The sequence below is a fragment of the Panicum virgatum genome, chromosome 5N, assembly GCF_016808335.1.
Source record: "Panicum virgatum strain AP13 chromosome 5N, P.virgatum_v5, whole genome shotgun sequence".
Taxonomy (NCBI): Eukaryota; Viridiplantae; Streptophyta; class Magnoliopsida; order Poales; family Poaceae; genus Panicum; species Panicum virgatum.
Window position 1 is genome coordinate 48,425,076 of NC_053149.1, and position 14,306 is coordinate 48,439,381.

A 14,306-nucleotide genomic window follows, 5' to 3' on the forward strand; every position below is an offset into this window, starting at 1 on the left:
TCCCCCTAAATCTCAGCATCCGTGGAGTGCAAAACAAATGTGTGATCAAATAATATGTGATGCATATGATAGATATCTCACACAAAAGCAAGATAAAAGAAGCAGGTCAGTTCTGGTCAGGCAAACCCGGAACTTCCGGGTTCCAAATCCGGAACTTCCGGATTTGCCAGGCAGAACTGGCCAAAAACAACAAAACATCATTTCATCACTTTTTATCACACTAACAAGCATCACATACTAGTTTAAAGCATCTAAACATGGTTTACTACACAATATCACATAATACAATTTGTTCTCAAGTCCACATGAGCTAAAACGAATTTATTACATGGCATGTGGCATCCCACACCCAAATCCGGAACTTCCGGATTTGGAAACCCGGAACCTCCGGGTTTGCCTGACCAGAAGCACTGAAAACTGAGTAGAATCTTTAATCTTCAATAATCTCTCCCCCTTTGTCATCTATCACCAAGAAGGGCCTGAGGGGAATCTTTCTGGGGCTTCTACTACTGATCATCATCCTCATCGTCTTGTCTTCCATCTTCCCTACTCGAACCTTGGCCGGCATCACCAACATGTTGGTCAAACATCCAAGCACCAAAAGCATCGAACCCATAAGATGGAGGTGGTGGTGGAAACTGAGTAGGGTTAACATAGGACGTGGTGCTACTACCGTAGAGCTGCCCCCAATAATCTTCTTGCTGATATCTAGCATTCATTTGCTCCATAGATTCAGGCTCACTTTGCTGTCCTTCTGAGCCAATGGGTGAGGGAGGATCATTGGGCAACATGGCTTCTTGCAATTTCTTTAGCCTCAAAGTGTCTTTCTTCCTCCTTTTCCTCTCCTTGTGCACCACATCATTTGTGGACTTGCACATCCCAAAAATCATGTTGAACATCTTTCTAATTGGAGAGGGAGGCTTTTCCCAATTTTGAGATCTAGAGCCACCACGCCTAGAATAGGAGCGAGTATGGACATGTGATGCACTAGGAGCATGTGTAGGAGCATGTGGGGCTGTATCACCATCACCTGGAGCTGCATCTTGCTCTCTAGACATCAACAGGAGGATGTTTGTAATCACACTCAAATCTTTTGTTGGTCTTTTGATCAATCATGAACATGAGATAAGCTCCAAAACCACAACATTTTTGAGGTGATTCAGATATGGACTTGATTTCCTCCCATATGTAATCAAACACACTGAACTCTGGCTCACTAGGAGTTAAAGCATATAGCAAATTCTTTCCATATGTTGATATATTGTGAGCATCACCCTCTCTAGGAGCAAGTGTTTTCCTAAAGAACTTGTTAAGATATGCATAAAATGGAATTAGTCCTTTAGGCCCCCCAAATTCTGACTCCCTACCAGGTAAGTACATGCATTTCATTTCTTCTTTAGGGAGAGGAGAGCTAAGGTGAAGTCTAACTCTTTCTGCATCAGCTCTCCCAAATCCAAACATGACTGCAAACTCAACATAATTAATTTTATACCATTTTCCCTCTGTCATCCAATGGACCCATCTCATATCATCATGTGTTTCAAAATAGCAAGTGGCATAAAATTGGGTAATCACTTCTATGTTCCAATCATACTGAAATGCCATGATTTTGTATATGTGCTTAGCCTTTCATGCACTAATGATCTCATTAAAGATTGGATCTCCCATGCTTTCAAGTTTTGGACAATTCATAAATTGAGAGCGTGACACTTTGTATTTTTTACTAAGAATTGCACTCACATAGAAGTCTTGATGGAACTTGGTTTGAAATCTATAATCAACACTTCTTCCTTTCGTAGCACGCAAAGGATTCTTCAATCTTTCTTTTCTTACTTTGTCTGTCATTCCCCTCTTCATGTAATCAGTCATGAGGAACACTTGGCTTTCTCATCATGACTCCAGACACAAAGAGTGGATGACCGGACTGCTGTACATGTTCTTCTTCCTCTTCTTCATCGGGTTGAGCACTACCACTGCCAACTCCATGGCCACCACTGCTGCTGCTGCTGCCCCTCATTTGCCTACCACTTCTCTTTGTTCCATGGGGAGGTGATTCATGATAATTTGGATCACTTTCCTCCCCATCATCACTAGATGTGCTGTTCTCTTCTTGAATTTCCGGCTCATCTACAATGTGCAAGGTGCCTCTGGAAAGTTGCCTCATGGATCTTCTTATTCCAATGGGAACATTAGGATTTTTGCTCCTTCTCCTCAAAACAAACCTTTCCTCATCTGATTTATCTGTGAAAAACAAGGAGGAACCTTAGATTTAGGACTGGAATGATTTTGAGTGAAAGAATCCGATAATTTGGAAGATTAGAGCTGGATTCCAGTTTTCTGGGTAAATCCGGAACTTCCGGATTTGAAACCCGGAACTTCCGGGTTTGCCCAGAAAACCCTAACTACGAGCACTATCAGAATCGACCGTGGAAACATGATTCTTTTGCTAGGGATAACATCTATGGTCTAAATGTAGGTGTTCTACCAAAGGAATCGAACAGATCAATCCTAGGTAAAGAGATCGGGCAAAAGGAATGATTTTGTACCATTGCTCATGGTGGGAAGGGTTTGAAATCGATTCCGAAGGGTGGATCCGGAACCTCTGGATTGAAATCACCAAGAGCCCACCTTTGCCCCTTGAAATCCTTGGTCAAATCCTTGAATCGCCACAAAATCGCCTCTCCCGAACAGGGAAGTGTCGGGCAGTATGTGAGAGAGAGAATGAGGGGTGAAAGGGTAAGTCACAGGCCAAATAGTGATATAACTGTTGAAATCCGAAACTTCCGGGTTCCAAAACCGGAACTTCCGGGTTTCACAATCCCCCTCTGATTTGACTTGATTTTGAGTGTATTTGCCCGAGATAAAGGTATGTTCCAACTTCTTGAACATCCATAATAATTTTGGAACTCTATAGCCATGGAAATTTTCTCAGTATTTTTGAGGTGAATATTTTTACCCACTCGAATCCGGAACTTCCGGGTTTTAAACGCGGAACTTCCGGATTTACTGCTGTACCTGGGTAAACTTCAGAGAATCCGGGAGAAAAGCCAGAGTATCCGGGCCACCCCAGAGTATCCGGGCTGAAACCCAGAGAATCCGGACTATTCTCAGAATTGGGCAAAATATCTCAAAAGTGTTGATAGAGTTTGATTTCTAGATGAGAGGGCCTTGACGAGAAAGATTTTGATATTTTGGTTCCTTTGTCTAGGATATCCATTTGAAATAGGAACTAGGCTTGAATTTGATGAGAGATAGCATTTCCAAAGAATATAGCCCTTGAGATGAGATTTGAATAGATCCTATGGACTTGAGAGAGTCTTGTTGCTTTGTGGTTAGCCAACAATCAAACAAGTGTAACTATAAACACAAGGCAACTTGACATGATCACAAAGACCAAGAACCAAAAGTTTCCAAACAGCATACAACCTAGCATACTAGTTGGGTTTTTGAAAACTCTATCCTATAACATTCATGTATCTAGTAACTCAAGTCAAGTACCGTTCTTAGCATATTTGGCTCATACCTCACAACAATTTAGTTCTCTTGACACTAAGTCAATCTCAAAAGAAAGTATCAACCAAATATCTAAAGATACACTAAATGACTTTGAATTACTTGATACAAAACATGCACACACTAGCATGTAGAGGGCCTAGATGCAAAACATAAATACTTGACCCTAATAAAACATACCTTGGCCCTTTTAGGTTCCATGTCCTTCACAAGAGAAGGATCTCACATACATGGCTTGCACATAATCATTATGAACATAATTTGAACTCTTTTCTTTCGATTAATCATGAAAAGCTCAGAAGTCCAAGTAAATCACATTAGTAGTACAAGCCCTAACTTTGTGCTTGATGATTCTTTAAATGTGGATGGCAATGAATCGTCAAGCAGTAAAGGCTCATAACATGGACTAGGTTTCTCAAGAGCGAATAATGCACACAAATATATGGAGGCAAGTATATGTGCATCTTTTGATCGATTAGGACCAAATGAGGAACTTAAGCCATATTATGGAGAGCAGCCATACAAAGTGATAATCAATCCAATTTTGAGTTTAGATACACCTTTTTCAAGTTGGATTGGTGACCTTGAAGTCAAGTGGCATACTCGTAGTGAAGCATATTTTCCATTGTGATCATGTATATGTTTTCTACACACATGAAGCCTTGAAATCGAGGTTAGTAGCTCGACACAAAATATGAAATAATCTCCCCCTAAATAAGTGCATCAAGGATAGGATTCTTGAGATATGCACTTGTGATCAATAAAGACATTTGAGGAGACTCATTTCATATCTTGGTCGGATTTAATCAAAGATTGTATCTAAAACATTGAGTAAGTCAAGAATGAGCTCACAGTCCTAAGAGTCATGTCAAGACAACTGTCTTTCTGCAGATATTCCTTGACTGTGATTTCTTTGGAAATCCGGAACTTCCGGGTTGCAAACTCCGGAACTTCCGGGTTTACCAGACTTTCTTGACTGAGGAAAATCCATGAATTCTTGATCTTTCTTGAATCTTCAATACTTGTAGATGCTCCTGTAATGTTAATAAAGCACTAGCTCCACCAAAGAGCTTGTTAAGAGCATCACAAATGATAATTGCATATATTTTAAAAATTAACAAAGTAAACTAATCAATCCCTTTTATTTGAAATTACACAAAGCAATCTCAAATTTAAGAAAGCACAAGGAGGAGGTACGTGTTACCGGAGATGCATTGGAATGATGGATCGGTTTGAGTTCAACTTGGCGATTTTCTAGATGAACTTTGGACAATGATATTGAGGTGAAGCTTTTCTCATATTCGCCAAGTCCACAATGCATCTTTGAGTACCTCCTAATTTTTTCAAGCACATTTTGGTACCCAAGCCACGTTGGGTCCACAAAGGTTAGTCAACAAAGATTTGGGGACCCAAATGGCTTTTGGGCGAGTAGTTGATGAACTCATCATCCTACCAGCACCAAAACCATTTGAAGGTCTCCTATAGCACAAAGTTACATTGTTGATCAAGTTTGGCTTAGGAGAGTTACCGTTTGGACAATCCTTACCAAGATGTCCTTTTTCTCGACATATATAGCAAACTTTGTGCTTGATGTTGCTTAATGGCTTGTTTTTATTATCCTTGACTGCTTTCCTCTCCAAGTATTTTTCTTGAGCCTTCTTGAAACCCTTGTTTGGTCTGAAGTGCCTTTGTGATTTCAAAACCGGAACTTCCGGGTTGTACCATCCGGAACTTCCGGGTTTGCTTGACTTGTTTGGGCAAGTTGCAATTCTGTGTCCCATTTTGCAGCAGCTAAAACATCTTCTTTTGGCAAGGCTTCTTTGTCTCTTGGAGAGAGTTTTCTGGCCTTCTTGCATATTTGAGCACATTGAAGCATAATGTCCCAATTTGGAGCACTTGAAGCATTTGACATGAGCTAAATCCTTTTTCTTTGTTTGAGACTTGCTCTCCTTTGACTTGTGTATAAGGTTGCATGAGTTTTGCACGGTGGACCCCTTCTTAAGCTTCTTCACCATGGTCTCACGGTTATCTTGAGAAGGTTGTACAACACTCTTGCCTTTCAATTTTGACAAGTCTTGTGAGAGCCTCTCAACCTCTTGCTTGAGCACTTCATTTTCTAAGGCGAGGTCATCATTGCAATCTTCCACAATCACTTGCTCATACCAAGATTGTTTCTCTTTGTTCTCATTTTGTGAGCAAGTGTTGTCAATTTGCTTATTTGACTTTACCACTGTAACCATGACCTCATGAGCTATCTCTAGGATGGCAAGTGAATCCATAATCCTTTCATTTGAGCATTTGACTTCCATACCACGAGTTTGCTCATACATAAGCTTGTTTGTGAGCTTATCTACTTGAGTCTTGAGATCTTCATTATTCTTTTGCACTTGATTAAGACTCTTGAGCTCTTCATCTTTCTTTTTAAGAAGCTTTTCTAGCTTTTTAATCTCATGATGTTGAATTGTCACTCTTTTCATCATATCAATCATTGTTTTTCTGACCTTTTTGTCCAGCTTTCCAAGTTCATGCATTAACTCTTCATTCTCATCATCATCACTATCACTGTCACTGTCACTCTCACTGTCTGAGTCTGACTTCTCGTCAGTTGTGACTATAAAGCACTGATGATGACTGCAATGTGATTGATCAGAACAAGTAGAAGCTGATTCATCATCTGACTTATATATTTCAGCATTACTCCTAAATCCGGAGCTTCCGGGTTCTGAATCCGGAGCTTCCGGGTTTGCTGTAATTTCTGGAGTTGAGTCACTGATTTCTGTAACTTTGTTTTCCCAACTCTTATCAGATGATTTTTGATAAGCTGCGCTAATTACTGATAGTACTGAGCAATCTTTGTCATAAAGATTCTTGAGAAATTTCCAAATGAGATGAGCATTTTCTCGCATTTCTTCATCCTCAAGAATGATATCATTAATTTCTGTGCATACATTACTCAGCAAATAATCAGTAACTAACGCATTGAGTTGCATGCAATCCATTTCCCTTTGATTTGTTATATCAATATTTTTTCAATTAAAATTTGGAGGAAAGATGCTTGCAACTACAACCCGTTCAGCAAGCGGACCATGCTTCCGCAAATGTTTACAAACATGAATAGATCAGGAAGCATAATTTGAGACATCACTTACAAGCGGCTCAAAGGGTACCTCATAGGATGTCGACATCGTTTCTTCACGGCGGTTAAGTTTTGATGTGAAGTTAGGCTCTGATACCAATTGAAAGGACCGTGATGTCGCCTAGAGGGGGGGTGAATAGGCGCACCTACAAATTTTCACTCAAATGCAGCGGATTAAATTCACTGTCTGCCAAACCCGGAACTTCCGGGTTTCAAATCCGGAACTTCCGGATTTGGGCTAGACAGTGGGTGAACTCGGAACTTCCAGGTTTGTCAATCCGAAACTTCCGAGTTCACTCAGAACAGAGTGAACACAAAGAGTAGTGCTAATTAATGAATGTAAATTCAAACCCCAATTGTATAGTCTGCTCAAAGAAGTTCGTTGAGCAGGTTCACGCAGATCCTGCACATACGAAACACAATATCTCCAAGACACAAGTGTCTAATGGAGAGCTCCTCAAATCCACAAAACAAATGTAAATGCGATGAACACAAGGATTTATTTTACCGAAGTTCAGATTCACCCCGTGCACCCACGTGTGAATCCTAGTCTCCGTTGAGGAAGCTTATGTCAACCCCAAGGTCAAGCTATCTCCTCCTTCCACTATATGACCATGCGCCCTCGTGGCACAAGATCGGTGCTGCAACAAACTTGCTGCTGCTCACCACAATCCTTGGGAGCTAGCCGGCGACGCCTAGCCGTCTAGGAGGCTTCACCTCCAAGAGTAACAAATGCGAATCACACAAATCACGGCTAATCTCAAGTGCTCAAGGTTTGCTGTGCTCTCTAGTGCTCTCAAGCATTCACTCTCTCTACCCAACTCAAGAATATACAATAATCACACAATCTCACAAAGAGAGGTTGGGGAGAGCTCAACTATGGCTACCAAGCTTCTTGGGACGACCAGCAATGAACAGAATAGAGCCTGGAACAGCAGCCCACCAAGGAGGGGGCTAAAGGGTATAAATAGCCGGTCCCAACAAAACTAGCCGTTATGTGACAGTTACAACCCGGAACTTCCGGATTCTATAACCCGGAACCTCCGGGTTTTCAAACCAACTAGTCGTTAGTACTACGTGTGCCAAATCCGAAACTTCCGGATTCCAAACCCGGAACTTCCGGATTTGCCCTGGCAGCAAAGTTAATATGTGTACGTGAGGCTTTTGTGTCTCTCTCAACTCACATGGGTTACTTGAGCACTGAGACTAAACCAAATATCATTGTGATGCATCCCTCTTGATAGTACGGCATACCTAAACTCAAGATCAAAGATAAATTACATTTCAACTTCTTGAGCTTCTCTTTTTCATCTTATGCCGTGTGTTGATCAATCACAATCTGAGGTGTGCATCCAACTTGCCTTCTTTACTTTGAGCACATCTTCCTTGAGCTAATGACCTTGAACCTTTATCCTTGAATGAAATCCACTTCTAGTTCAAGTCACCATCTTCTCTTGAATAATGACACTCTTCAACATAGAGCTCTCCATGACTCTAGGATATCCGGCCTTTGACCCGTATCGGTTTCTTTGTTCCCCCCAAGCTGTCGCTTGCGTAGCCTCTTGAAACACGTCTCTCGGTCCTCTACCTTTATCCTAGCCGTCCATCTTGAACTCATATTGATTTGTGTCATGCATGAAATCTTCATTGTCAATTTGAATTCTCAATTTAATCTTATATGCAAGCCTTCCAATTTGAGACATCATATATGTATCAACTCATGTCTCATTCTCTTTTATCTTACTTGCTTGCATCTTAAGTTAACAATCATTTATCACATGTGACAAGATCTTCTATATTTGAGACTATGCATAAGCATATCACATCTCTTTCACAAAATCTTTGCTTGTCACTTTGAATCTCATCATAGATCGAAACAAGCCTTCGCAAATATTAGAGCCTTTATATCAATCATGAATACTTTGCTCTATTTTCCTTTTCTTGTTTTGCTTATCACATACACATTATACCAATGGGATAAACACGCTTGCTTGTAATACTTGAGCTATCTCTTTTAATACACATTTCATAATTTAAATACCTGTTCATAATCTCATGCAAACGAGTTAGTCCTTTAATCGTGTTGTCAATCAATGCTCCAAAACCCACTAGAGCCTAGATGCTCTTTCAATACTTTGCAGCATGAGGCTTGAGGCCTAAATATTTTCTGATCCTTCATTCCCATCACCATTTTTAAACGTCTACTGGGACCTCGATTCATCTGCGTGACCATCGCGATGTCCTCCTTTTATTTTCTCCTATCATGGGGTCATGCCAGTCACGCACCTTCGGCTAGCCATTACGAGATTCACGACTTCCTTTTGAAAATAAAATTGCAGCATATTTTTAACTGTTAATGTATTTGTGTCGCATCTCTCTATATATATGCCCTACTTTTCTACTCCTCTTTATAAGCTTCAACCCTTCAACTTCATTAACCACTAACCAATATCATGCACTACAAGAAAATTGACATTTCGTTCCCGCGTATTAGTACCAGTCATAATTTGATCTGGTACCGGGTCCAAATTGAAAGTTTCGATAGCCGTTTTACTACCAGATCATAACATCACTCGGTACTAAAAGTTACATTTTAGTACTAGTTGGTGTTTTGGCCCGGTACTAAAATGACGCGGTCATTTAGTACCGATCGGTGTCTTGGTCCGGTACTAAATGTCCTCCACGGGTTACTTCAAAAGGAATATATCTTCCACCTAGCCACATATGATATGTAGGTGGAATGGTAAGCAAGCTATGCGCAATGCCGGAGATCATGGATTCGAATTCTTATGATCGTGCACGTGCATTTACGTGTGAAAATTCGCATGACTTATGATGATGCGTGTGTGCGGGCCTCCTAGGGGTTCATCGATTTTTTCCTTTAGTTTTTGAATGCAAAACCATTTAGTACCGGTTAGCTATGTGTGAGGCCGGAGGTTATGGATTCGAATCCTTACGAGCGCACGTGCATTTACGCGTGGAAATTCGCATGACTTATGATGATGTGTGTGTGCGGGCCTCCTAGGGTTCATCGATTTTTTCCTTTATTTTTCGAATGCAAAATCATTTAGTACTGTTTCGTGTAACAGATCGATCCTTAAAGGGACCATTTGCCGGTGGGTTCACGTGTCAGCTACACGACTCTTGTGCAGTACCCATACCACAATAGGGGGTTTGTCACTTCCCATATGTATTCATAACTTCTATATTTTACATATCAATGTATCTAATTTTTGAATAATCATTTAGCAAAATATTTTTCTTTAAGAAAAAAGAGTGTTTCTGTGAAGAAAAGGAATCATTCTGAGTTGACCCATATATTTGGCTAGATATTTTGCATATCGAATAATCAGATTCATAAAAGTTTATTTCAGAAAAAAAGAATAAAAATGTTTGGCTTCCAAATAGAAGAATATTTCGCTTATGTCAAAACTTTCTAGGTAAAACAAAGAAAATTTTATGTCATATGGTATATTGCAGATCCAATGGTCCAAAAGTGACCAACAAGACCCATATTCAATTATCCATCGAGCAAACATGGTGAGTTTTTTCTTCTGTGGACGCCTAGATGCGGAGCCTTTTGGGCTTGAAGATAGGAATTCATTTTTTTCCTATTTTAACGGAATACAGAATGATTTATTTTGACACTTTTTTGCAAAATACTCGTGATTGGGTTTTACAAACATATTCGTTAAGCATGCATTGGTAGGAGATATATTTTTTTTTAAAACAACATGTTCATTAAGCTGAATGTTGCGGTCCTTATGAATTATGATCCATGCCCATAGTCATGGCCAAAGGTAGAACGAACATGGAGACTGGAGAAGAGGACTCGCGAGCATCAAAAGTGAGGTAATTTCAATGGCTTCTATAGCATGCTCAATCTATTATCTTATTATTTAGCCAATAAACGGAGCTTCCACATTCGCTCTCAAAGACTAGAAATTTCCACATTAATCGAAGAAAAATAGAAAAAATAAAAATTACCTACCACCGCCATTATGATAAAAATAGCCTAAAATACCCCTGTGCCTAATTAAAAATCACCCACCAATGCCATTATAAAAGATTAAATATAAATATCATTTAGCTATGTATCAGTTGCAAACATATATACTATTAATAAAAACTAAAGCTAACAATAATCAATCAAAATAAAACAAAAATAAGAATAAATATAAGCATGATATTATTAAAGTTTAACAAATCAAATTGTTATTATAGATAGATCATATTTGAATTGTTTTAACTAATAATAAAATATAATTTACGATAATGAATATGTTGATGTGTGGTAAAAATAGTATAATCTTTAAGTAGGAATACAACGAATGCAAATTTTTGAATTTTCAATACTAATCGTGCAAATACTTGGACGAGTTGTACGCCTAGTTTATTACAGAGTGACGGAGTGAGTGATTGATTGAAGTGCTTTACACGGATGTTCCTTGAAAAAGAGGCAAAGAAACTAGTCAGCAGGTCAGCAAGTCAACACCCATTAATTCATAAACGCTGGTAAGGCAAACATGACCCAACTAACTCCACGAACAACACAGCGACAAGGGGACAGGACAGCGAGTGATCCCGTACCGACTCCGCACACGTTGACGAATCGGGGGCTCTCCCTTCTTCCCTTTGTGCAACCAATCCCAATCTCCGTGCGGATTTAATCAGAGCACCGCGGAGATCGGGATCAGCCAAAGCTACCGCGCGCAATGGCGTCACCGGCGAACGGAGCGCTGGAGCGGTACAAAAACGCCATCACGGCGGCCACGTCCGTGGTGGGCGCGGCCATGCTGCTGCGCCGCCTCGTCGCCGACCTCCTCCCGGCCGGCGCGCCGCCCCTGGTCGGCGCGCTGCTTCTCCTGCCGCCGCCCTCCGCCCGGCGCCACGCCGTGGTCATCGAGGAGTTCGACGGCGCCTTCTACAACCGCGTCTTCCTCGCGGCCAGGGCGTACGTCTCCACGCTCCTCGCCGCGGCGCCGACCGGCGCGCCGTCCGTGGTCAAGGCCAGCCTGCCGCGCGGCGCCGGCGCGGAGCAGATCACGCTTGCCATGCGCCCCGGCACGGCCGTCGTCGACGTGTTCCGCGGGGCGGAGCTGACGTGGCGCCTCAGAGGCGGCGGCGGTCGGCGTCGGGCGGACGGCAGCGCCGGGGAGGCGTTCAGGCTCAACTTCGACGCGCGGCACAAGGACGTGGCGCTCGGCGCGTACCTGCCGTTCGTCATGGCCCGCGTCGAGGCCATGGCGCGGGAGCAGAGGCAGGCCAAGCTGTACAGCAACGAGTGGGGCAAGTGGCGGCCCGTGAGGCTCCGTAACGCCTCCACGTTCGCGACGCTGGCCATGGACGCCGCGCTGCGGCAGGACGTGGTGGACGACCTGGACAGGTTCCTGGGCCGGAAGGGGTACTACGAGCGCACGGGGCGGGCGTGGAAGAGAGGCTACCTCATCCACGGCCCGCCCGGGACCGGCAAGTCCAGCCTCGTCGCCGCGATCTCCAACCAACTCCACTTCGACGTCTATGACCTCGACCTCGGCGCCGTCCGGTCCAACACCGAGCTCAGGAAGCTGCTGATCCGGATGAAGAACAGGTCCATACTGCTGGTTGAGGACGTCGACTGCGCCTTGGCTGCGGCGCCGCGGAGGGAAGCTGACGGAGGCTCCGATGGGAGCCGCCCAGCTTCCAAGCACCACAAGGATAGTCCATCAGCACTGACTATGAGAAGGAACAAGCCAACAAGGCACAATCCACTCTTCCACAGCCAACACGAACCCCCCCCCCCCCCCCCCCCCCCAATAAATTTTTTTAGAAAAATTTCCCGTAGAAAAGGGGGCAATTTTAAGTACGAGGCAAGGGCCTCTTTAGGCAGAACTTTGGTTGAAAAGATAACATTTTATACACAATTTTATAAGATGATGATAAAGCCAATCTTTTTCTGAAATATGTGGTCGTGGCGCTCGCATGCGCGTAGCTTTTTGAAAGAAAGCAGCAGCAGAATGCACACTAATAGGCATGCGTGCCGTTTACACATTCCACAATCTACACTTCATAGTCACTGCCCACTACAATATGGTAGAGTAGAGCTACACTGACAGCACCAACAAATTATTGAGTCTCCAACTCCATCGCTTACCCAACTGCTCGCCAACGACGCCGTGCACCGCGCGATGCAGGTCACCCTGTCCGGGCTTCTCAACATGGTGGACGGGCTCTGGTCGAGCAGCGGCCACGAGCGCATCCTCATCTTCACCACCAACCACATGGACCGGCTCGACCCGGCGCTGCTCCGGCCGGGCCGGATGGACAAGCACATCCACATGGGCTACTGCGGCTCCGGCGCCTTCAGGCAGCTCGCGGCCACGTACCACGGCGTCGACGACCACCCCCTGTTCCCGGAGATCGAGGCGCTGCTGCGGGAGGTGGACGCGGCGCCCGCGGAGCTCGCGGAGAGGCTGCTGGCGACGGACGACGCCGGCGCCGCTCTCGAGTCGGCCGCGAGGCTGCTGAGGGACCGGAAGGCCGGGGTCGAGGAGGACGGCGGTGGGTACGTCAAGCAGAAGCTGCACGTGGGGCCGAGGCGCCCCCGCCCGCGCCCGGTGCCGGCGCCGGCGCCTGGGCGTGGCGCGAGTGCCGCGAGACGGGTGGTGTTGGACGAGGAGATCCTGCTGGGTGTCTCGCGGCGGCAGGGGCGCGGGTCGGGGCGGCGCGGCCGCGGTGCTGGAGTGCGCGCACCAGGACGGGGACGACGGTAGACCCGCCGCTCGCGTACGTTCCAAGTCGAAGTAAAAACACTACTGTATTATGGCCAAGGTTTTAAATTAATGGCTAAGTCATTTAACGGCAGGGTTGCCTATAGCGGTTTTAGCGGACTAAATGCCATTACTCTTCCTAGCAGGTATAGATGTCTATAGCGGTAGTTATAGTCGACTATTTAAAATCTTAATTATGGCTGTGGTTAGATATAGACATTGAGATCTCATAATATACAAGTTCATCTGTTCCAAACTATTAGTGTTTTCAATCTAAATGTATATTTTTTACTATGCATCTACAACATTTGAAATAGACCACTGATGTTCTTCTTATTTTTTTGTGGAGAAAAACATCTCTCACGAATTACTCTCGAGAATTTTAGCAGAAGAGCTTTGACATGAGCTCGGTAGAAGTTACCCCAAGCTTATATGGCAATGTTAAAAGAGAAGATGTTGGGCCTCATAAGAAATAGGAGGGGAAGTACCCTTGCTAGCGATCAATGAGCATGTTTTGTGTGAGTCGCACGTATACTACTAAAACATTGTTTTGGACAAATTGGATTAAGATTCCTATCCGATCTCAATTATACAAGGCGGCATCGACAATGATGGGTAATTAGGGTTAGGTTAGAATGGGCATCTTGGAGGCGCATATGACCCCTACTCTAGAGAGGGAGGAGCTGGTGTTGTGATCAAGGATAAAAAGGAGAGCTTTCCAGCTGATGGCCTGGAAGTACATTGACAGGGCGGGAGTTGGGAGATGCGGAAGAGGTTGAACCCCCTGGGCGTGCGTTGAAGGGCTAAAGATGGCGCAGGAATGGTAACCTACTCAAGCGGTTCTGGAGACCGATTGCGTCTCCCTGGTGGCTCTTCTGAAGACTCATGGAGGGCAACGCTCGCACATG

General features: G+C 43.8%; 1 protein-coding gene across 1 annotated transcript; it reads left to right on the top strand.

Moving 5' to 3' along the window:
* Positions 1-11,157: 11,157 nt before the first annotated feature.
* Positions 11,158-13,734, top strand: LOC120675949 (AAA-ATPase At3g50940-like). Its single transcript, XM_039957150.1, has 2 exons — positions 11,158-12,345; positions 12,823-13,734. Exons 1-2 carry the CDS (start codon positions 11,365-11,367, stop codon positions 13,399-13,401), a joined length of 1,560 nt encoding a protein of 519 aa, XP_039813084.1. The 5' UTR covers positions 11,158-11,364; the 3' UTR covers positions 13,402-13,734.
* Positions 13,735-14,306: the final 572 nt, after the last annotated feature.